This window comes from Mya arenaria, chromosome 16 (genome assembly GCF_026914265.1).
Source record: "Mya arenaria isolate MELC-2E11 chromosome 16, ASM2691426v1".
Classification (NCBI taxonomy): Eukaryota; Metazoa; Mollusca; class Bivalvia; order Myida; family Myidae; genus Mya; species Mya arenaria.
In genome coordinates, this window is record NC_069137.1 from 36,526,527 (window position 1) to 36,553,280 (window position 26,754).

General features: G+C 32.9%; 1 protein-coding gene across 4 annotated transcripts in view; it reads right to left on the reverse strand.

The window, feature by feature from the left end:
- LOC128222502 (low-density lipoprotein receptor-related protein 2-like) overlaps positions 1–26,754 on the reverse strand; it is a 588,217-nt gene that overhangs the window by 382,105 nt on the left and 179,358 nt on the right. For 3 of the 4 annotated variants that reach the window (XM_052931539.1, XM_052931540.1, XM_052931538.1), the window contains exon 9: positions 288–404. The exons of the other annotated variant lie outside the window; for it this stretch is intronic. In XM_052931539.1, coding sequence (XP_052787499.1) covers positions 288–404 — 117 coding nt within the window. The remainder of the gene's footprint in view (positions 1–287; positions 405–26,754) is intronic. 4 annotated transcript variants of the gene reach the window in all.

The following is a 26,754-nucleotide window of genomic DNA, read 5'->3' on the forward strand; positions in this document are numbered from 1 at the left end:
AACATGAACTAATACACTGTCTCTTTATAGTTCCTATCTAATCCACCTTCAACATGAACATCTTCTTTGCCCTTATTTTTTTTCCTTTGTAGACAACTAATAACAAATATTATGCTAGTATTCATAAAATGGCCACACTTTTCAATGCAGAATTTTTTGTTTCAAATATGTCTCGATAACGCTGACTGAGAACGTTTTTTTTGAAAAGTCAAATTATCGATTAATTATTCGGAGGATCATGATCGGGGTAAGCACTATTATCTATAAAAAGATAAACTTTGACTTACCACAGTTTTCCTCATCACTATCATCTCGACATTCCTTGTTGCCATTACATGCCCAACTATTGGGAATGCATTGCCCGGAAGAGCAGCGGAACTGGCTGGATGTACAGGTTCTCGTCTCTGAAAATATTAATGTGTCTTACACATATATCGTTTCATTAATTCCAGATTAGGTCTTAGCACCTCAGTATGGAATCATTAATCTAAACAACAACGTTGTCTTAAGGTCCATCATGAGGGTTTTGACCATGTAAGTAATTAAAAAAAAAATAAAGATTGCATTATATATGTAGATACATGTTGAATTCAAGTGTTTACGAGTTTAACGATGATCGAAATAATTTGACCAATTATTTTATTTGTTTCCGTAGCTGCCATTGACAGTTTGTTATATTGAACGGATCAAAGGCAATTTACTTTACCTCGGATACGCTGCGTATGGCTATATTTAAAGTTGTTTTCGTGTTTAAAGTCATAAAAGGTATCGGGATTCAAATATCACAAACATGGCACAATTTCGTTAAAAGGCATTAACAAAGTAGCGTTCAGTAAATATTCAGCACATGACTCTATTCCGATGAACAGATTTAAAAAATAATGCAACCACAAAGTATTTTTTTTTGGGGGGGGGGGGGGGGTAAAGTAATATTGCCCACCTTTTCACGAGAATTTCCGAAAAGTACCCGATCGCCTTTCCAAATACGACAAAAACGATCACATGTAATTCATGAAAAACAATTAGAGTTTATACGAAGCAAAAGCCAGAGTTGAGGGAAAACAGTCTAATTATGGATTGAAATTTCCTCGAAGACAATTGTAATAATTAAATAAAACTGCGAAATCTTCATTAATGTGCACTCAGGAGACCAATAAGCCAAACATTTTGCTCAAAATTCTTAGCCTCAAACAACATCAGACTGAATTTGAATATGTAACAGCATTTTTAAGATAATTTGAAAAATGATCTTCATGTTCAACGCACAGTATCAACGCAACTATCGTGAAAAGGCATCAATAAAGTAGCATTGAAGAGTGTATTTAAACACAGGATTCCATTGCAATGATCTAATCTTTCCTAAAAAGTCAAACAACAGTGTACTTTTGCTGGTTAAAGAATAATTGCCCGGCCAGTCTCATGGGAATTTACGAAAAGACCCGAACGCATTTCCAGATATGATGGAAATGCTCACATGCTATTCATTAAAACAAATTGTATTAGTGCTCATACGAAAATGATGCCTTTGTTAAAGGAAAAAAAAATACTATTATTGAGAATTTGTCGCAAACGATGACAATATCTGTCTATTACTATTTCTTATTTGGTCCACCTTTTAACATGAAAAACTCATTTGTCTCTTTATAATCTCTATTTAGCCGACCTGTTAACAAAAACAAATCCTCTGCCGTTTACTATTCCTAATTTAGCCCCCATTCAACATGAACACATCAACTCTCTCTAAATATTCCATATCTAGTCCGAATACAACATGAACACGCCCACTATCTCCCCATATTCCCTATCTAACCTACCGTTTAATATCATCACGTCCACTGTCTCTTGATATTCTCTGTCTAGTTCATCTGTAACATGAACACGCCCACTGTCTCTCGATATTCCCTATGTAACATAACTTTCAATATAAACACGCCCACTATCTCTTAATTTCCCTATCTAGCCCACCTTTCAACATGAACACGCCCACTGTCTTTTGTTATTCCCTATCTAGCCCACCTTTCAACATGATCCCATCTACTGTTTCTTTATATTCCCTATCTAGCTTCATATTTCAACATGAACACGCCCACTGTCTCTTTATATTCCCCATCCAGCCCACCTTCAACATGAACGCATACTCTGCCTATTTCCTTATAAGCAACCTTCCAAGTAAACAAATCAATTATCTCTTAGTATTCCCTACCCAGTCAACCTATTAACATGAATACATATACTGTCTGATAGTATTTCCTATTTCGCCTATTACATATTACGGATCTTAGTATTTCCTATTGTGTCAACATTAAACATGAATGCATACACTGTATCTTATTATTTCCTAGTTTGCCAACATTTAACATGACAACGTACATTGTCTCTAAGTATTTCCGATTTTGCCAAAATTTACGTGCAAAAATATACTATATCATAGTATATCTTGCAAACATTCAACATGAATACATTTACTGTATTTATGTGTTTCCTATTTTGCCAACAGTTGACATGAATACATAAACTGTATCATAGTGTTTCCTATTTTGCCACCATTTAAGATGAAATCATCAACAGTGGCTAAGTGTTTCCTATTTTGCCAACATTGGCCAACAATACATAAACTGTATTTTAGTGTTTTCTATTTTGCAAACGTTGTATGTGATAACCTAAACTCTATCTTAGTACTTTCTGTTTTGTCAACATTTAACATGAATACATAAACTGTATCTGAGCATTTCCTATTTTGCCAACATTGTACATGAATACAAACACTATATCATAGTGTTTCCTATTTTGCCAACATTGAACATGAACACGTACACTGTCTCTTGCTCTTCCCTATCTAGAACAACTTTCTACATGAACATGCCAACAGCCTCTTGGAATTCCATATTAAGCTCACCTTCAACAGGAACATGATTACTCTTAAGTGGAGTAGTCACCAGATGTGACAATTGCAAACAAAAGAAAATTGTCCAATATTTAGAGACAATAACCATTGATTTCAACTCATGTAATCTTACTAACTGATGTATCACATCGCTTCGACGTATACATACTTTGCAGTTTTTGAGCATTTTTCCAAACCGAAATTTACTGGGGTTGTCTACAACGTAAAATCGCAGTGAGTTTTTAAAAGCTGAAAATGACAGCGAGTTGCTTAAATGTTTTTTGAAAGTTAAGTTTGTGGAAAGGTCACATTACTTGCAAGATGTCGGGAAAAAACATTTTACGATTTAATCAACTGTGAAACCATTATCCGCTATTTTTAAACGGCGAAACTTAGCTGCGACAGCGACATAATTGTTGCTTTTATTTCTTTTAATCATGTTAAATGACGTATTATCAGTCGCAATGACAGTTCTATGCTTTTTTGAGATAAAAAAACCCACCTACATTTGCCTAAGTGACTATCTGGTGTTTAGTATCTTTAGTATTCCAAACCTAGTCAACCTTTTAACATGAACACAACCGCTGTCTCTTACTATTCCCTGTTCGGTTCACCTTTTAACATGAACCCATTTCTTCTCTATTAATATTCCCTATGAAGACCATCGTTAAAAATGAACACATCCATTTTTTTTTTAAATAATCCCTGTTAGTCCACCTTCAACATAACGTCTTTAAATGTTCCCTACCCCACCCCACCCCCCTTATCATGAACACCTCTAATGTTTCGTGTTTCGATAGATGCACAGGTGGCTGAAGAAATTAATTTGTCTTATACATTGGTTACATTTTATTTATAATTCTAAATTTGGTGCTAGTATTACAATACTTTATCATTCATGGCCGAAATAATATTGTCTTAACTTTGCACAGACAATTTCACTATTTAAAGGGTCAAGTCTTGTTTTCATACTTGGAGATTAATGTAATACAAGTATGTAGCAACGTGTTGAACTATATTGTCTACGGGTAAAATGATCATCATATACATTTGACCAATCACTGTCATTGTGTTTCATAGAACATGTTGTTAACATCGTTTAATCAATTAAAAAAAACACAAACAGCTACACACACTCATTTCAATGGATAATTATTATTATGGATAGGTTGAGATTTTCCCGCTTGATTTTGAAAAAAACGAGCAGTAGGTCCTTGCCGACTTATCATTGGAGAAGTGATATTTTTCACTTTCAAGGCACCTTATGGAAATACGAAAATATCAAGAAATAAATCCTTGAAATTAAGACATACATGTATGTGAATAAATGATGAAGCACTTTATGAGCATTAATGTCATATAACATATGCGGTACGTGAAGATCAAAATAAGTGTCAACAGAGAAGTATTACAATTCATTTAGTAGTTATTCTGAAATTTAGTTTTAATTATTCACTTTTTAATCGTGAAAGGTACGCATGTCTTTAATTGTTCATATTTTCTCACGAATCAGTTGATATCAGTGTTACATACTTAAGATGCGTAGGTCAATTTCATAAATAAGGTAGGAAATATTCTTTTGTTTATTCATTATCATTTATTATTTGAGACACATTGGGCCGATTGTTCAGAACTTTGTTAAAGTTAACAACGTTTTAAACGTCATCGTTGTGCACTTAAAACTATTGACTGCTCTAAAGTTTCAATGGATACACTTGTGATCTGCATTGTTTCTAACACGATGATTTAAGACAACTATTTCAGGTGCATTTGTTCTATTTACATACATATGCTCATCATCAAACGATTGACATTTTAAAGTTACCAACAATATCGTTAATGACGTTGTTAACTGTTAACAGAATTCTGAACAATCGTCCCATTATTTGATAATAGTGGTATTTTAAATAATAAAACACTTTCAATAGTTTTCATATTGCAACAAAAAAAGAAAATAATGATGATTCATGTTTTGTATTTTTATTCCATTGGATTGTTTTAAACACGGATTTTAAATGCAGTCAAAAACAAGTCTAGACGAAATATATGGTTGATATGGAAGCATAGGTAAACAATTCGTCATAAGTTGTCGTAAAAATGATGAGCCAATAATCATCGCTTAAAGGAAGAAACTTGAAAAAAAACTTTTTATTTACAAATTATTACATATCATTATTGGCATTTTTTTATATATCATTAATTTAATATTTACGTCTGTGACCATTGGTCCCATTATTATTATGTAACACTTTCCAGGACTGAGAATGGCACCGGATGACACATATATAATGTCCTGTTAATTTATTATTAATCAATGAAGATGGTATTGTTAGTTTTTTAGAATGGATTTCAGTTTTGGGAGTATTCATTAACAGTTTTAAACATTGTTCAACATCTTTTCGAGACGTCATTGTTCAACGTCACTGTGCATGTCATGCATGACAGAAATTTTCCTCGTGAGATATCCATGAGAAAGAAAAAAATCGGCACAATCTTAAATGCAATAAAGTAAAACTTCCCTCAGAACATTTTTCAATAACAACTTATATTAGCTAATTTAAAATATCAGGCGAACAAACAAAGAAGAAAACAATAAGCCAATTACTATAGACATTTTAATGACAAACAATAAAGCTGCAGGTATGCGCATAGCTTTAGTTCCTTACGCGTACATTCGATCGTAGAACCTGTGTGTACTCGCATTGCTTTAGTTCCTTACACGTTCATACGATCATAGAATCTGTGTGTATTTGCATTGCTTTAGTTTCATACACTCACAAAGGATCACAGAACATGAGAATTATTGTATTGCTTTCGTTTCTTACGCGTACATACGACCATAGAACCTGCGTGTATTCGAATTGCTTTAGTTTCTTACGCGTAAACACGACCATATAAGCTGTGTGTATTCGCATTGCTTTAGTTTCTAACGAGTACATACAATAATATAAGGTTTGTGTTATCGCATTGCCTTTAGTTTCTTACTCGTACATACGACCATAAAACCTGCGTGTAATCGCATTGTTTTAGTTTCTTACGCATACATAAAAGTATATTAGCTGCGTGTAATCGCATTGCTTTTGTTTCTTACGCGTACATACGACCATATAAACTGTGTGTAATCGCATTGCTTTAGTTCCTTACGCGTACATACGACCATAAAACCTGCGTGTAATCGCATTGTTTTAGTTTCTTACGCATACATAAAAGTATATTAGCTGCATGTAATCGCATTGCTTTTGTTTCTTACGCGTACATACGACCATATAAGTTGCGTGTAATCGCATTGCTTTAGTTTCTTACGCGTATATACGACCATAAAACCTGCGTGTAATCGCATTGCTTTAGTTTCTTACGCATACATAAAAGTATATTAGCTGCGTGTAATCGCATTGTTTTTGTTCATTATGTGTACATACCACCATATAAGCTGTGTGTAATCGCATTGCTTTAGTTTCTTACGCGAACATACGACCCTATGCGTTACTTGTAAGCGCGTTGCTTTAGTTTCTTACACGTACATACGACCATAGAAGCTGCGTGTAATCGCATTTCTTTTGTTTCTCACGCGTGCATACGACTCTATAAGCTTCGTGTAAACGCATTGCTTTAGTTTCTTAAACGTACATACGACCATATAAGCTGCATGTAATCGCATTGCTTGAGTTTCTTACACGTACATACGACCACATAAGCTTTGTTTAATCGCATTGCTTTAGTTTTATACACGTGCATACGAGTACTATCCCACTTAAACGTATATTTTGTTTACAAATACTTTATTAGACGTCACATTAGAAAAATACTATGCTTTTAATAGACCGGTGTATAATAAATTAGTAAATTGAAAACGTATCTCTTAATTGAATGTTTTATTCATTGTTTTCAATAGACGGATACACGTTACCGACCCAGCCTAAAAATTCAACGGATAGTAATTTATGAATGTTCATCAAGGTGTTCTCATCGTATGTTCACGTTATTTTTTCGGGAAAACTTCAAGTCATTTGGATACGACGTTATTTTGACGTCATCAAGTGGAATTTCGAACAGTTGATGTCATTATACACAACGAAAGGCATAATAATATTTTCATGACTGCAACTTATGTTTATTGGAAAATTGCGACTCCAGACTCCATATAACATGAACACAGCAATTATGTCGTAGCATTCCCTATCTAAATAATCCATCTTTTAGTATGCACACATCCACTGTCTATCATTATTTCCTATTTCATTAACCTTCAAACATAAACACATCAACTGCCTCTAAATACTCCGTTTTAGTCAGCCATGTTATATTAACACATCCACAGTCTCTCAATATTCTCTATTTAATCTACCATTACACATCTACTGTATCTATACATTTCCTCTCTAGTCCACTTTTGTTATAAAGGCACTCACTGTCTCTAAGTATTCCATTTCAAAGATTTAGCATTAACATATCCACTTTGTTAAAATATTCTCTATGCTGTCACATCCACTGTATCTAAATATTTTCTCTTTAGTCCACCATTTGATACGAACACTTCTTCTATTTAGTTTTCCGTTTTTAGTCAAACATTTAGCACGAACACATACACTGTGTCTGGATTTTTCTTCTTTGGTCCATCCTTTGAATGAACATGTCCACTGTCTCTATTTTTTCTCGTTGGTCCTACTATTTAGCATGAACACATCCACTGTCCGCCAATATTTCCTCTTGGGTCTACCCTTTAAAACGAACACATTCACTGTCTCTAAATATTCCGTTTGCAATCTTCCACTTAGCATGAACACATCCACTGTCTCTCATTTATTCTCTCTTTATTCCACTCTTTAAAACAAACACATCCACTGTCAAAATAGTTCGTTTTCTGTCAATCATTTATAATTAATACATCCACTGTCTCTGCATAATCTATTTACATTGCTTATTGAACCGGTATTGAAAATAAACTATCTATCCATCTATCTTTATTGACAACCTTTTGGCATAAACTCATCCACTAGCTCTGCATATTCCTTAAATATACCACATTTTAACATTAACTCATGCATTGTCACTTCATATTCCTTCTTTAGACCACCTTTTAACATTAACTCCTCCACTCTCTCTGCATATCCCTTTTATAGATCGACTTTTAACATTAACTCATCTACTATCTCTGCATATTCCTTCTATAGATCACCTTTTAACATTAACTCATCCACTATTTCTGCATATTCCTTATAGAGACCACCTTTTAACATTAACTCATCCAAAATCTCTGCATATTTCTTATATAGACCACCTTTTAACATTAACTCATCCAAAATCTCTGCATATTCCTTCTATATGTCACCTTTTAACATTAACTCATGCACTGTCTCTGCATATTCCTTCTATACAACACCTTTTAACATTAACTCATCCACTGTCCCTACATATTCCTTATATAGATCACCTTTTAACATTAACTCATCCACTGTCCCGGCATATTCATACTATAGACCACCTTTTAACATTAACACATCCACTTGCTCTGTAATGTCCTTCTATAGACCACATTTTAACATTAACTGATCCACTGTCCCTGCATATTCCTTCATTAGATCACCTTTTAACATTAACTCATCCACTGTCTCTGCATATTCCTTCACTAAATCTCCTTTTATCATTAACCCATCCACTAGCTCTGCATATTCCTTCTATAGACCACCTTTTAATATTAACTCATCCACTGTCTCTGCATATTCCTTTATAGATCACCTTTTAACATTAACTTATCCACTGTCACATCTTAATGGGACGACTAACTTTATAATATTTCCGTTTTGGGAGAAGAATTTTGAAAGATATTTTATCTCAAAAACAAATATACATAAGTACGAACATTTTATTACAAATTGCTTTAACGGAAAAAAACATTTCTGATAAATTGAACAATATTAAATGTTAGTATACATGAAATGGTTATACATGTCATTGTGGAATTTTGGTTTTAGATGTTTATGGATAACGACGAATAACACTTTGCTACATGGAATAGATCGAACACAACCATTGTCTTTCATAGTCTCTATTTAGCCTTTTAACATAAAACCATCCTCTGTCTTTTACTATTCCCTATTTAGCCTATCTTAATCTATGAACGTATCTACTATACCTTAATAAACCCTAACAAGCCGACATTTTAACATGATCAGCTCCAATGTCATTGATTTGTCCGTATCAACCCACCCAACATGATTACATCTACTATATATACCCTATCTATATATCTTGATATATGTATTTAAACCACATTTAACATGGCTACATATTATGTCTCATTGTATCTCCTATCTAGTCCACATTTTAACATCAACGTATCCACTGTCTCTTACTATCTCCTATTTCGCCAAACTTTAACATGAACACATACACCGTCACTTACTATTCCCTTTTTATAAGTCTTCCTTCCACATAAAAACATCTACTGTCTCTAAATATCCCCTATTTTGCCAACATTTAACATGAACACATCCACCTTCTCTTACTATTGCCAATTTAGTCCACCTTCCACATGAAAACATCTACTGTCTCTAAATATCCCCTATTTTGCCAACATCTAACATGAATACATCCACCGTCTCTTACTATTGCCTATTCAGTCCTCCTTCCACATGACCTTCCAATACTCTAAATATTCCCTATCTTGCCAACATTTCATATGAACACATCCACCGTCTCTTAGTATGCCTGTTTAGTTCACCTATTACCATGAACCCATCTCTTTTCTCTGAATATTCCAAATTTAGACAACATTAAACATAAACACATCCACAGTCTCTTACTATTGCATGTTTAGTACTCTTATTACCATGAACCCATGTCTTTTCTCTGAATATTCCCTATTTTGCCAACATTTAACATAAACACATCCACAGTCTCTTACTATTGCCTGTTAAGTTCATCTTTTATCATGAACCCATTTCATTTCTCTGAATATTCCCAATTTAGACAATATTTAAACATGAACACATCCATTTGTTTAAGTAATCCCTGTCTAGCACACCTTCAGAACAAACACATTCCTCGTCTTTAAATTTTCCTTATTTTGTCAACCTTTTAACATGAACACCACTAATATTTCTTTTATCCGATCAATGCGCAGGTGTCTGAACATGCGCCTTACACATATGTAACATTTTATAATTCTAAATTTGGCGTAAGCATTACAATACTTAATCATTCATGGCCATTCATGGCCAAAACGATTTTGTTTTAACATTTCTCTGACAATTAAATTATTTAAAGGTTTTAGTCTTGATTTCATACTGCAAATTAAATGTAGTACCAGTATGTAGATAGAATGTTGAAATATATTGTTTACGCGTTAAATGCTTTTAATCATATATATTTGACCAATCACTGTCACCGTGTTTATTGCTGGCAGTTACTGATAATAGTTCTGTCCTAAATTTGATCACATAGTTGATGTTGTTAACATTTTTAATCAATTTAAAAAGAACACAAACAGCAACACACACTCATTTAAACGGATAATTTGAGATTTTCCTGCCTAATTTTGAAATAACGAGCCGTAGGTCCCTGCCGACTTATTATTGTGAAAAGTGAAGTTGTATTAACTTTCAATGTACCTTCTTATATATATGAAAACATAAAAAAGCATAAAATTAACATATACATGTATGTGGAAAAAATATTATGTTTTTTTAACATGTAGCGATTATGAAGGTATTTATATTCATAAACTTAATGTGTTTATATTGAAGGTTAATGATGTTTATAACACGTGTACCCTAAGTGTTACAATATATAACCATTGTTTGGCACTTTATGAACATTCATAGTCGTATAACATATGCAAAACGTAAAGATCAAAATCATTGTCAACAGAAAAATATAACAATTCATATATATTAAGTATGCAATTTATTTATTAATGTAAATACATTATAAACTTTTGAATAGTTAAAGGTACCCATGTCTTTACCACGCATCAGATTCTATCAGTATTAGATACTTAAGATTCCTACGACAATTTCATAAATTAGGTAGAAAGGATTGCTTAGTTTATTTATTATCATTAATCGTTTGAGACATATTGGGCCGATTGTTCAGAACTTTGATAAAGTTAACAACTTTGTTAACGTCATCGTTGTGCACTTTAAAACAATGACTGCCATGAAGGCTCAATGGATACACTTGTGATCTGCAGTGTTTCTATCACGATTTGAGTCAACTATTTCAGGTGTTGCAGTTTGTTTTTTCATATATATGTGTAATATGCGCATGTGTAATAAAACAATATCACAAAACATGTTTGAAGACAATTTAATTACTTAAATAAATGTGCCCATCATCAAAAGATTGACATTTAAAAGTTACCAACAATATCGTTAATCACGTTGTTAACTTTAACAGAATTCTGAACAATCGTCCCATTATTTGATAATAGTTGTGTTTAAACTAATAAAGCAATAGTATACGGCTCGCCGATAGTTTCATATTGCAACAAATAAATAAAATAATGTTGATTCATGTTTTGTATTGTTAATCCATTGGATTGTTTTAAACACGGATTGTAAATGCAGTCAAAAAAGGTATGGACGAAATATGTGGTTGCTATGGAAACATAAGTAAACAAATTGTCATAAGTTGTCGAGAACATGATGCGCAAATAACCATCGCTTAAAGGAAGAAGTTTGGAAAAAAACTTTATTTTTATTTACAAATAATTACATACCAGAATAGGCATTTTTTATATATTCATGTTTACGTCTGTGACCATTGGTCCCATTGTTAATGTAACACTCCTTTCTTTCTAGGACTGAGGATGACACCGGATGACATATAATATAATGTCCTTTTAACTTATCATTAATCAATGAAGATGGTATTGTTAGGTTTTTTTAGAATGGATTTCAGTTTTGGGAGTATTCATTAACGGTTTTAATCATTGTTCAACATCTTTTCGTGACGTCATTGTTCAACGTCACTGTGGATGTCATGCATAAAAAACAATTCCTCGTGAGATATACATGAGAAAGAAAAAAAATCGGCACAATCTTAGATGCAATAAAGTTTAACTTCATACACAACGTGTTTCAATAACAACTTATCTCAGCGAAATTAAAATATCAGATAAACAAACAAAGAAGAAAACATTAGAACAATAACTATAGACATTTTAATGACAAAATAGATCGGTACGAAAACATGTAATTTTAAAAGGGGCGGGCCTTGTTATTAAAAAAATGATTTCAACCATCATATACTTATTAAATACTTGGACGTCTTTTTGAAAATGAAACGCTTTCGCCTAGCTTCTCTGACTTCAAGTTTTAATGTTAAAACATACTTCCAAATACACTTCAACATAATACATGCTATTTGATTACTCTGCTATCACTATGAACGCATACCGCCATAAACCTATTTGTGGATGATTAACATCCAATATAATACTTCATCTATCAATCTTTTATGACGGAGTTAGTGACAGAAATTCATGATGTCTAAATGTATAAGGCTCAACTTTTTTTACTTGTTTTCGTAAATTTCCCATTTGTTAAAAAGTGCGCTAGATACATACGATGTTATCTCATTATGCTGCGCTCAATAAGTATACATGCTTCTTTTTGAAAGTTGTATTGTTAAAACATCGGCAAGTTTATGAGTCACCTGCGTTAATCATTGGCCAATATCCGATCGTATTAATTCGTGAATACTGATATGATACCTAGTACGAAACACAACATAAACAATAAAATTTTAATGAATTTTGCTTTTTTCAAATTGTGTCGTCACACCAGGATAGATAACATCTTAATTTGTAGTATGTTCATAGCGTCATTTCTTGTTTAAATATCGAAAGTAACGAACGTTTGACAATGATTTTTTTAATGGAATCAAGAGATGATATCACGTTTTCTCCGTCTTTTTAGATGGTAAAAGATTTATTCAAATAAATCTTTCTAATTAAAACAAAATTTTAAGTAATAAACGTATGACTGGCTGGAACATGACCACTAAAGTATTTTATGTTTCCAATTCAATTGCCCATCAACATGTGGTGTGATATTGTTATATAACACATAAGTAATACAGAACAATACGTGTAGGTTATACGTATATAACCCGAAATAAGGCACAGAATAGCATACTAGTATTCATCCATTATATATAATTTATGAAACTAAATTTTGCAACCATATATGATTTATTAATTTAATGCTTGGAATGACATATTTTAACACGATATCAAATGTAAATTATATGCTTGTTATGACATATTTCATAACGATATTATGTATAAATTCTATGCTTGGAACGACATATTTCAACACGATATTATATATAAATACTATGTTTGTAACGTCTTATTTCATTACGATATTATATAAAAATTCTATACTTGGAACGACATATTACAACAGGATATTACATATAAATTATATGCTTTAAACGACATATTTCAACACGATATTTTATATTTATACAATGCTTGGAACGACATATTTCATAGCGATATTATACATAAACTATATGCTTTGAACGACATATTCCAACAGGATATTACATATAAAGTATATGCTTTGAACGACATTTTACAACACGATAATATATATTTATACTATGCTTGAAACGACAAATTTCATCGCGATATCATACATATACTATATGCTTTGAACGACATAGTACATAAAGATATTACATATAAATTATATGCTTTGAACACATATTGCAACGGGATATAACATATTAATTATATGCTTTGAACGATATATAACAACAGGATATTAAATATAAATTATATGCTTTAAACGACATGTTTCAACACGATATTATATATTTATTATATGCTTGGTACGACATATTTCATCGCGATTTTATACATAAACTATATGCTTTGAACGACATATAACAACAGGATATTACATATAAAGTATATGCTTTGAACGACATATTACAAAAGGATAATACATATGAATTATATGCTTTAAACGACATATTAGAGTACGATATTATATAGTTATACTATGTCTGGAACGACATATTTCAACACAATAATATATATGTATTAAATGCTTTGAACGACATATTACAACGGGATATTACATATAAATTATATGCTTTTAACGACATATTTCAACACGATTTGATATATTTATACTATACTTGGAACGACATATTTTATTGCGATATTATACATAAACTATATGCTTTGAACGACATATCATAACACGATATTATGTATTATTTTATGCTTGAAAAGACAAATATCCACTTGATATTTTATATGATTTATATGCTTGGAACGACATACTTCATCAGGATATTACATATATATATATTATGTTGATGGAACGACATATTTCAACCGCATATATGCCATATTTATAATTATGCAATTGTTGCCTAGAAGTCAGGATTTTAACAAATAAATAAACATCAAATTCATGTCCATTGTTCATATTTTTTAACATAATACTAGCTAGTTATATATTATTCATTTAATGTTTACGTCTGTGACCATTGGTCCTATTTTTAATGTTACAATCTTTTTTTTCCAGGACTGAGGATGACAGCGGTACACATATTTATGTTCTGTTGACTTATCATTAATCAATGAAGATGGTATTGTTAATTTTTTAGAATCGAGTTCAGTTTTGGGACTATTCATTAACGGTTTTAATCATTGTTAAACATCTTTTCGTGACGTCATTGTACAACGTCACTGTGGATGTCATGTATGAAAAAAGATTCCTCGTGAGATATGAATGCGAAAGAAAAGACAAAAACCCGGCACAATCTTAATTACAACCCAGTATAACTTAATCCGCAAGTTTTTTTCAATAACAACTTATTCTAGCAAAATTTGAATACCAGTTGAACAAACAAATAAGAAAACAATAGGCCAATAACTATAGACATTTTAATGACAAACATAAAAGCTGCGTATTATCGCATTGCTTAGGTTTCTAACGCGTACATACGACCATAGAACCTGCGTGTAATCGCATTGGTTTAGATTCTAACTCGTTCATACGACCATTTAAGCTGCGTGTTATCGCATTGCTTTAGTTTCTTACGCGTACATACGACTATAGAAGTTGCGTGTTATTGTATTACTTTAGTTTCTTACGCGTACATTCAACTATAAAGCTGCGTGTATTCGCATTGCTTTAGTTTCGTACGCGTACACACGACCATATAATCTGCGTGTAATCGCATTGCTTTAGTTTCTTACGCGCACATACGACCATAAAGCTGCGTGTAATCGCATTGCTTTAGTTTCTTACGCGTACATACGACCATAAACCTGCGTGTATTCGCATTGCTTAAGTTTCTTACGCGTACATACGACCATATAATCTGCGTGTAATCGCATTGCTTTAGTTTCTTACGAGTACATACGACCATAAAGCTGCGTGTATTCGCATTGCTTTAGTTTCTAACACGTACATACGACCATATAAGCTACGTGTAATCGCATTGGTTTAGATTCTAACTCGTTCATACGACCATTTAAGCTGCGTGTTATCGCATTGCTTTAGTTTCTTACGCGCACATACGACCATAGAAGTTGCGTGTTTTTGTATTACTTTAGTTTCTTAGGCGTACATACGACTATAAAGCTGCGTGTATTCGCATTGCTTTAGTTTCTTACGCGTACACACGACCATATAATCTGCGTGTAATCGCATTGCTTTAGTTTCTTACGCGCACATACGACCATAAAGCTGCGTGTAATCGCATTGCTTTAGTTTCTTACGCGTACATACGACCATAAACCTGCGTGTATTCGCATTGCTTAAGTTTCTTACGCGTACATACGACCATATAATCTGCGTGTAATCGCATTGCTTTAGTTTCTCACGCGTACATATGACCATTTAAGTTGCGTGTAACAGCATTGCTTTAGTTTCTTACACGTACATACGACCATATAAGCTGCGTATAATCGCATTGCTTTAGTTTTTTACACGTACATACGACCATATAAGCTGCCTGTATTCGCATTGCATTAGTTTCTAACACGTACATACGACCACATAAACTGCGTGTAATCGCATTGCTTTAGTTTCTTACACGTACATACGACCATTTAAGCTACGTATAATCGCATTGCTTTAGTTTTTTACACGTACATACGACCATATAATCTGCGTGTAATCGCATTGCTTTAGTTTCTGACGAGTACATACGACCATAAAGCTGCGTGTATTCACATTGCTTTAGTTTCTTACACGTACATACGACCATATAATCTGCGTGTTATCGCACTGAGTTAGTTATTTACACGTACATACGAACATTTAAGTTGCGTGTAACCGCATTGCTTTAGTTTCTTACACGTACATACGAGGCCTGTCCCACTTAAACGTTTTATTTGTTCATAAGTATTTTATTAGACGTGACTTTAGAAAAATACTATGCTTGTTTATATACCGCTGTATAATAAATAATTGAATTCAAAATATTCGTATGTCTAAATTAAAAGTTTTATTCATTGTTTTCAATAGACAGATACACGTTACCGACGCATTTAAAAAAAAAAAAAATTAACGGATAATTCATGCATGTTGATTGAAGTGTCATTTCAAATCATTTTGAGGCAACGATAGTATGACGTGATCACTTTGATTTTCGAACAGTTGATGTAATTTTTCACAACAAAACGCATGCTACTATTACATGACAGCAACTTATGTTAATCAGAAAATGTTTGGGAGCAGCTCGCTGATCAGCTGTTAAAAATTACTGAGCTCAGGGAAAACAGACACTCACAAATGGGATTCTCGTCGTAGACGGTAAAAATAACTCGAAAAATGACAACTGCTGTAATGTGCATTTACGAAACGAATTAACAAGGCTTTTGTTGAAACAGTTAACCTCATTTAAAATCAAACTGAATTTGATTATATAAACAACACATATGAAATGAAGTTAAAAACAATGGTCTTAATTTTCGAAGTCGAATAACAACTCTTAATGAGATACGCATGAGAAAGAAAAAAAACACGAAAAAACAAACAAAACGGAACAACCTTCAATGCAAAAAAGTAAATATAACATTCAGTTCTTTTTTAGAACAGGATTCCATTGCGGATTCTCAATCTAGATAAGGAGGTGAGTTGGGGATTTTGTCGGAAACAATAACAACACCTGACATAACATTGCGAAGTCTGCATCAATAAGCAATTCTGATACCTATTAATAAGAAGTTAAGCTCCTAAAAGCATTGTTAAATGGTTTAAAAGTCACCTAGTATATTGTTTAATAAATTATGCTTTAATCTCAGAGGCTAACTCCACACTGTATGTTAAGGCCAAGTATTTTCATTTCTGACTGACAATGTGCACTAAATACTCATGCGTACCTTTCAATATTTTGTTCACATTGCCCTCTTATCAATCTTTGTCACCAGATTACGATACGAATGTATTGCGGTAATCAATTCTTAGCGAAATCAACAACGTGAACTTGTTTCGTTGTATACAAATATGACGAAAATATATTTAATGTAAAGGTATACTTTCCTCACGCTTCGTTTGATCTACAGTATTGAATTATTAACTTAATTCCATCTCATGCGCGTTAGTTTTCTGGCTCACTCACATAGTTGGTGTTGTTAACAGTGTTTAATCAATTTAAGTAGAACACAAACAGCAACACACACACCCATTTCAACGGACAATTGGAGATTTCCCTTCCTGATTTTGAAACAACGAGCAGTTGGTCCCTGCCGAATAATTGTTGTGAAAAGTTACCTATTTCAACTTTCAATGTATCTTCCTGTATATGAAAACGTCAAAAAATAAACTCTTTTGAAATCAACACATACATGTATGTGAATAAATGATTCTGTTTTATTTACATGTAGCGATAATAAAGGTATTGCTATTCATAAAACTGAATGTTTTCATACTGAAGGTATTTGGGGTTTACAACATGTGTACCAAAGTGTTACAATACATAAGGATAGTTTGGGACTATATGAACATTTATATCATGCCACATATGCAATACGTAAAGATGATTTTTGTTTAAATTTAAATGAAATTTAGTTTTAATTATTAACGTTTTGATCGTAAATGGTACAAATGTCTTTAACTTTTCTTATTTTCCCACCAATCAGATGCTATCAGTATTACATACGTAAGATCCGTAGGACAATGTCATAAGTAAGGTAGGAAATATTACTTTGTTAATTGGGCCAATTGTTAACAACTTCGTTAACGTCATCGTTGTGCACTTTAAAATATTGACTACTCTGAAGGCTCAAATGGATACACTTGTGATCTGTAGTGTTTCTAACACGATTTGAGTCAACTGTTTCAGGTGTTGTAGTTTGTTTTTTTCATAAATACGTGTAATATGCGCATGTGTAAGAAAACAGTAGCATAACACATGTTTGTAGGCAATTTATTAATTTAAATAAATATGCCTAACATCAAAAGGTTGACCTTTAAACGTTACCAACAATATCGTTACCATTTTCATAACTTTAACAGATTTCTGAACAATCGTTCCATTATTTAATAATAGGGGTATTTGAACCAAAAACAAGAGCTGTCACAGTATGTGGCGAATGCCCCCGAATGTGACATTGACCTATGAACAAGGTCAGTATATGAAAAGATAAAGATCAAACAAATACATATGGCAAGTTATTTTAAATTTCCTCTGAACATAAAAAATTATCACCCATACTTGACAACCTACATTCTTATGTCCTTATATTCAGCATTCCATTGTGAATAAACACAAAGTGTATCATTCACCTTTGAGATAGGGACATAGGTCTTGCACGAGACACGTCGTCTTGGTATGTCGAACACATGTGGCAAGTGAATTTAAAATCTGTCCATACAAGAAAAAGTTACAGCCCGGACATAACAACCTATACTCTATGTCCTTGCATGCAGCATTCCATTGTGAATAAACACCAAGTGTGACCTTTACCTTAGAGGTAGGGACACGGGTCTTGCATGCGAAACATCGTCTTGGTAATTCAAACACATGTGCCAAGTTATTTTATAATCTGTCCATACAAGGGAAGTTAAAGCCCGGACATGACAACCTATTCTCTATGTCGTTATATGCAGCATTCCATTGTGAATAAACACCTCAGTGTGACCTTGACCTAATAAATAGGGAAACGGATCTTGAACGCGACACGTCGTCTTGGTATGTCGTACGCATGTGGCAAGTTATTTTACAATCTGTCCATACAAGGGAAAGTTACAGCCCGAACACGACAACCTATACTCTATGTCATTATATGCATCATTACATTGTGAATAAACACCTAAGTGTGTAACTCTATGTAATATATATATTCTATGTAACTCTTAAAAAGGTGTACTGGCTCCGATAATCATGTACTACATTTTTACATGTTAAACTTTTACTATACGTCATTGCACAGCTAAAGTATAAATTACGGATTATAGCAACGCCGGTGTGTTTTAACGGGGAATTTGGACCGCCGGTGATAACATGTAACTCGGAATGCTCATGCATTTCAAGCTTGAATAGTATATAAAGCCGTGCGATTTATATTCGCCAAAGATAAATTAACGTTGGATCTTTCAGGACTTACATGATATCAGTTTATTTTATAGACAACATTTGGGAATCATTTTTATTTAATATAAAACGAAATTGGATTATTGCTTACTATTTTGATTTTTATCAAATTTTAATCATACTTTTGTGTTAATTAAAGAATTACACAAAAGCTTGAAGAAATCTACGCCTTTGTATCTCTCAACTCCAGTGTGGCAAGTTTTGGGCCAAATGGATAAGTTAAAAATAAACTTATTTATATACCCTCTAACACTGCCGTTAAAAATAAACTCATTCATTTTTTGGATAATTCCCTGTTTAGTCCACTTTCAACACAAAGAAATTCCTCGTCTTTAAATTTTCTTTTTTTGCCCACGTTCTACCATAAACACTTACAATGTGTCTTTTATATCGTTGAATGCACAGGTGTCTAAACATATAAATGCATCCAATACATTTGTAACATTTTATAATTCTAACTTTGGTGTAAGCATTACCATACTTAATCATTCATTGCCAAAACTATAATGTCTTAACTTTTCACTAAAAAATTAAAGAAATGTTTTATAAATTTAAATAAATATATATTTGGAAATTAACAACTTACAACTTATTACCGGTTATCCCGTTATTCAAACATTTTCTTGATCTTTGAAGCTGAATGTTCGAACATTTGCTTTCATGCCAAACAAATTATAGACAAAAACAACTGTTCGAACATAAATATAATTTTATATCATCGTAATATGTATTTTGGACTGTTTGCCGTTGTAGGACGTAAAATTAGCTTTCCGGAAATTTCACACAACAATTTACAGATTAATCTGATATTTTTACCCTACACACATCTCAAAATTTGTCAACAAACTAGCGTGGCATACAATCTTTATCTGGAAAACAAACATGTTTTCAATCGAAACGGACTGGTCTCTGACAGTAAGATGACTGGGTATTAATTTACTATGAAACACATGCAGTCTTTAACTAAGAAGAATGTTTAAAATCCAATGAGTATCCGCATTTGTTTTGCTAACACATCTGACCTTACAAATTTTCATTCATAAAATAGCGGCGTAGTAATTTAGTTATGTATTCATGCCCAACTTAAAATAAAAGTATTTTCATTCTTTTTTGGAACATATATGCACTTATAAAACTTAATTGTTTACTGTTCATGAAAGCCTTGCACTAAAAAATAGAGCGAAAAATAAACTATAAGAATGAAAAGCAGAGAACTTTTTCTAAGCAAACCGTAAATAGAAAAGTTGACAGCTATACTTTTGCATGAGGGGCGCCCCACGGGTAGCGGCGTAAAAACCACCCTTTACAAAAAAGGGGGTAATTCAAAAAAAAAATCTATTAAAACTTCGCCACCCTTAAAAATATGTTTTCCACGATTCTCGTGAAATAAAATACGATCTCACACTGAAATAAACAAATATCCTCTATATATCTTATTTTCTTCAGCATGTTACATGAACACAGAAATTATTTCAAAGCATTCCCTATCTTAAAAGTCCGTCTTTTAACATATCAATAATTCCTATTTAAACCACTTTCAAACATAAGCACATCCACCGCCTTTGAATACACCGTTCGTAGTCAACAATTTCACATGAACACATCCACTGTCTCAATATTGTCTTTTTAATCTACCTTTACACATTAACACATATACTTCCACTATAGTCTACTATTATATGAGCACTTTCACTGTCTCAAAATAATCCGTTTGTAGTCAACCACGAATCAGCATTCAACACATCGGTTCCTCTATCTTTGCATATTATATATAACATGAATATATTCATTGTATCTTAATATGTCTCCTGCAGTCCACCTTTTTATATTAACCATCCACTGCCTCTAAATATTCCGTTTTAAGAAAACAATTTAGCATGGACCATCTACTTAAAATTTAATAAAAATTTACTCTTTTCAGACAACCGTTTAGAATTAATACGGGCTTGAAGACAAACGCGAAGCCCTCTTACGGTTTGTACGTGTATGCAAGGGACTACTTCTTTTTTGCCGGAGTGATAGGCATTACAAAATTTGGGCACCACTGAACCGTGAAAATGAGAACCAGAAAAGCTCGTCATACATTGTTCATATAAAGTGCGTGCATGCCGGCAAACAAATTGTACATGTTTAGGGCAGGGTTTGACCTCCGTTAACCAATGAAAATCAATACGGAAATACCCGAGGTACATGTACAATCCACCTTCGGCACTTTCATAAAAGGAGTGGAGAACACATATAATGAATACACGTCTAAAGAGTACTTCTTTTAACCGGAAATTATATTTCATAACTCTGCAATAATAATACAAAACGAACAGGGTTTGTCATAACAATATATTGTTTAACCCAACATCTTAAAAAATACCGTCTAAACCGGATATCTAAATAATTAAGATGAATGTATTTATGCGCATTTTGCGACAGTTGATGTAAACAATGATTTGCATATATCAATATCATGATGCAATAACACGGATTTAACATTGTTTTCACGGTGAGTTGAACTAAGAATTATACTTGTTATTGTAAATTCAATCGCTCATACGTTGCTGTTTGGACACCATAATGACATAACGTTGTTTTTTACGTAATGAACAAGCTAAAGTGATGCAAACGGTATCCACATCAATTCCAAAGTGGATGGGGAAGGTCAAAAACTAAAACGTTGAAAATGCTTGCTTTATGTAGATTTGAGAAACGATCTTTTTGGAGGTTCAAACATTTATTTTTGGCGACATGTTTGGGGTTATTTAGGAGTTGAACAAATTTTACCAAAAAAGATTTGAACGGATTATGGATCAAAATGCATTCACATTATTACGAAAACGTCTGTCGACATAAATACTTCGTCATTATGTCAAAATGCCACAGAATACTTTTCCAACAATGTCTTGATAGATCCGGATAATATTTTGTCAAATAAGAATGTTATTCAGAAAAATAATGAATTTTCGCGGTTGAAATTCATTTCCGGGATACAAAAATGCATAAATATTTTTAAAAATAGCTGCAATCAACACAAATCCAAAAGACATTGTTGATTGGGAAGTCCCGATAAATTTGACTCTCAAACATATTATTTTTGCTTTCCGGGAAAGCGTAAATTTATTCTTTGTGAATAGAAATCTAATAAAATAGTCTTTTCATAAAAATTGTTCATTCCTAATTACAGCTTTTTATGTTACATCGGATTTATAAGTCATGTTGAACCTCAAAACTACACAGAAGTTGATTTTTTTAATATTTTAGATTTTTGGTCCTTCAATTGACTTTTTCATCGCTAAGTAGTGAAAACTAAATCTAAAAAAACCCATTTGTTTTTCATTAAAAATCATTGTGCATGATTATGGTAAACATGAGAAGAAAAGTGTGCCTGGTGTGGGGCTCAGACTCATGGCCGCAGGAACACTAGCACGGCGCTCTTGCCAACTGAGTTAAACGGGCAGCTGGTCACACAGGCTAGACTCGTCGGCCCATTAAAAGGGCTGTCTCACAGATGATAAAAGAGAGGGGCAGATGACTCGCGAATACTTTAAGCGATAAAGATGTATGAATGAAATTACAGAAAACCACTTCAGCACAAATAATGAAATCAAATGTTTAGTAATTCATAATTTGTTTTTCAGGGGAGGGTTCGCGAGGGGTTTTGCCTCCCGACAACCATCAAATTTTGCATGTTTGACCTGGTTTCAACAAGCATAATAATGTGAGTATTATAGATTATGAACCCGGGGGAAATGTCAGCATAAAAGGCAGCGTTTCTTTTTGGCAGAATTACATGATAACACTATAGCTACAGCGTCTTACTGGTGATTTTTTTTTACCAAGGTTTTCAGAAGGATACCTTTAGACGAGATGAAATGTATTGACATGTCTCGCTTAAACTGGCACACATTTCCGCACACAATTTCTTTAAGTTAACATGTTTTCAAAATTATTCAGCTGAATGCATGTATAAGCATGCAAGACAGTTTTAGACAAACTCTTTCCTACAAAGTAAAAATGACATTTACGTAATTAATTATTTAAATGGGGTGGGTTCGGGAGGGGTTTCCCCTCACGACAAGCAATGTTTATAATACCTTTTTTCTTCTGCATATAATCAGAAAATGCGGGGTCATCAGTTCAGCACAAAAACAGTGGCGGTTTTCGCATTATTTTTTAGAAGTTTTTAACATGCTTGTAGATTAGTGATTTTTCTTCGTGCAGTGCGCAATTTACTCTTCCTACCTGCTGTTTCGACTTGAGATAAAATATGGTCGAGAAATATTTTCTTCTCATTTTTTTCTTCAAACACAATCTATATGAATTACTTAAAAAGCGATATTGTTCATGTAAAATTAACAAGACATTTACAATGCCAGCTCTAATATAGTAAAGCAATAGGCATAGGAAAATTCAAAACATTTTTATTATATATGCTTTGTGGTGATTTATAGACATTTATAAATAATAGAAAAACAATTTTTCACTGTTTCAAACATATTGATATTTTTTACTGTTTGAAATTTCAGCCAGCTCTCAAATAGATATTGAATGACAATGCTAAGAGGGCTGGGACACAATTTGAACAACTTCATTACCAAAATAATGTAACCTTTGTATACAAATTATAATTTGTTGCCCTACTTCAATAATTATAATTGAATGCCATACAATTTTAGGATCTAAAATTAAATTATTATGTTTGTGATAGATCGCAAAATATTTCAGTTCGTTACTCTTAAAATTTAGCTTTTGTTTCTCACTCAGTGAAATGCATGTACATCAGGATTTTACACTAAAACAAAACAAATTAACTATTTATTCTTTCTTTAAGTTATAGCACATAGGTTATGGCATGGTACCATCCTTTTTATTTTTCTGTCCCAATTGTACTTCAATGGATAAATTCAAATTCTGACAATAAATAATGACAATTTAGCAGATGGAGCTATGATCCTATTCATGTCATGTGTTTTCATTTCTCAGTGATTGAATTTAAAGCTACACTCTCACAGATTTACCGTTTTTACATTTACTTTTTTTGCCTTGGAAAGAGCAAATTTTTGCTTAAATATCTGCAAACCAATGATAAAAGATTGCTGATAAAAGATCTGATTGCAGATTTTCATATTTCCTTTAAATTATGCACCAGTCAATTGTAACCACGCCCGGAGAAATGGGCCGTGTTTTTACTTTCCAGGTGGCCCCACAGGGCCGGGTGACCGTGATGGTTTTATCTTAGCGCTAAATTTAGCGGAGATTGGGCCTTTTATTGAGTCTCTGGGGTGCGGGGGCATTTGGCCGGGGTTTTACCACCAGTTCGTTCCCGCAAAGCGGTGATTTTACCCGGAGTTGGCTGGACCGAAAGTCAAAGTCCCCGCTATTCCCCGGTCCTGGGGGGCGTGGTTACATTTGACTGGTGCATTAATGTTTTATGTTTTTAAAACGTTACTAACGGTTTAAAAAAAATGAATAAAATTGTTTTGGAAAAAAGATCTGCGATCAAATTTTTTGTCAGCAGTCTTATATAATTTGTTTCCATGCATTTACACAATAATTGGCTCGTTTAAAGACAAAAATAAGAAAGTTGTCAAAACGTTAAATCTGTGGGAGTGCAACTTTAAGGGACACCAGATTGTACAGTTGCAAGAAAAAAGAAATAGTGAAAACCTTTGCTAATGGCGCAATGCTTCTTTCGCTGTTTTTTTGTGTTTTACCGATTCAAAATTTAACTGTTTGTGTACCATATAAATACCTGTTGATTTAAAAATATTGTCAGTATATGAGTCTGTTCTTATCAAGCCACTTTTACATGCTAGATATTCACAATATGAAAGTTCTGGGAAATAATATAATTGCTGATTTTTGGACCATCTGGTGTATTGCCCTTTCATAAACCATCTAGCTGCCAATGTGAGTTTTAGATACATATTGGACAGTTTCGTTGGAATTTATTTAGTATAAAATAATATGTTTCATGGCTAAAAGCGTAGTACTTACTAAGTTTTTTTTTTATAGTACCCACGGGTTCGACTTTCAGACCCATTCCCAAAGCAAAATATAAGATGTTTTTCCCAATCTTCAGAAATGTTTTTTTTAGAAAGTCTTTTAAAATGTACTGGTTCATTTTCAACATCCTAATAAATTATGTGATGTCAAGTTTTTTTGATACTTGTACTCGGAAATTATTGATTTTCATCACATTCAGATATATCTGTATGAAATATTATCTGTCATGATTGATTAATTGCAATAGATAATTACACCCAAGGATTGATATTTCAGCCATTTTGGTTCTATTAAAGGGAATTAAACTGATATAAAATCATTTCCTAATTCGCAGGAGACAAGACAGCTTTTTTTAACAGTTAATTTTCCCAATTTCAGCATTTTCACGACGCAAAATTATCCAAAATGTCTAGAGCTTTTTCCCAAATTGGGCAGAAAAATCCCTGTTTCTTAATAATGTTTTAGGAAAAATGTAATTCAAGGGACATTTTCATACACTTGAGATCTGTTTTTGTAATGATACAAAAATAAGCTGATTCTTTCATCTAATACAGAAACTAAATAATGTCTAAACTGTCAAATGTGATGTTGCATCTGTAAACTTCATCTTTGTTTAGGAAATCTGTGAATATAACTTTCACCACCCAGGACAATAAGTATCAATATAAGAAGTAAAAAATATTCTAGTTACTTTTTCCTCATGTCAGGGACAATTCAATTAATAAATTGATGGAAAAAACTGTTAAATACTATCATGTTGTTGTTTTTTTCTAACTTTTAATAATATTTATTCCCTGTGGTCGGTCGGTTTGTCGGTCGGTCCGTTGCTACTTTGTCCGGAGCAAAATTTAAAAACTACTGGATGGAATTGGATTAAACTTCATACATTGGTTAAGCATAATGAGAGGAAGTGCCGTGTACAATATCCATAACTCTATTCTTGCTTAATACTGAGTTATTGCCCTTTTTTCTTTTTTGTCTGGAGTATAACTTGAAAAGTACTGAATGGAATTCATTGGATCTTCATACAAAGGTAAACCACAATGAGAGGAAGTGCAGTGTTCAAGAACCATAACTCTACTTTAGCTAATTACTGAGTTATTGCCCTTTATTTGTTTTTTTGCTGTCAATTATCCTCACAATGAAAGGAAGTGCAGTGCGTAAGAACCATGACTCTATTTTAGCTTATTACAGAGTTATGGCCTTTAATACTTTTTTCTTGTCCCGAGCATAACTTGAATACTATTGGATGGAATTTAATAAAGCTTCATACAGTGATATATCATGATGAGAGGAAGTGC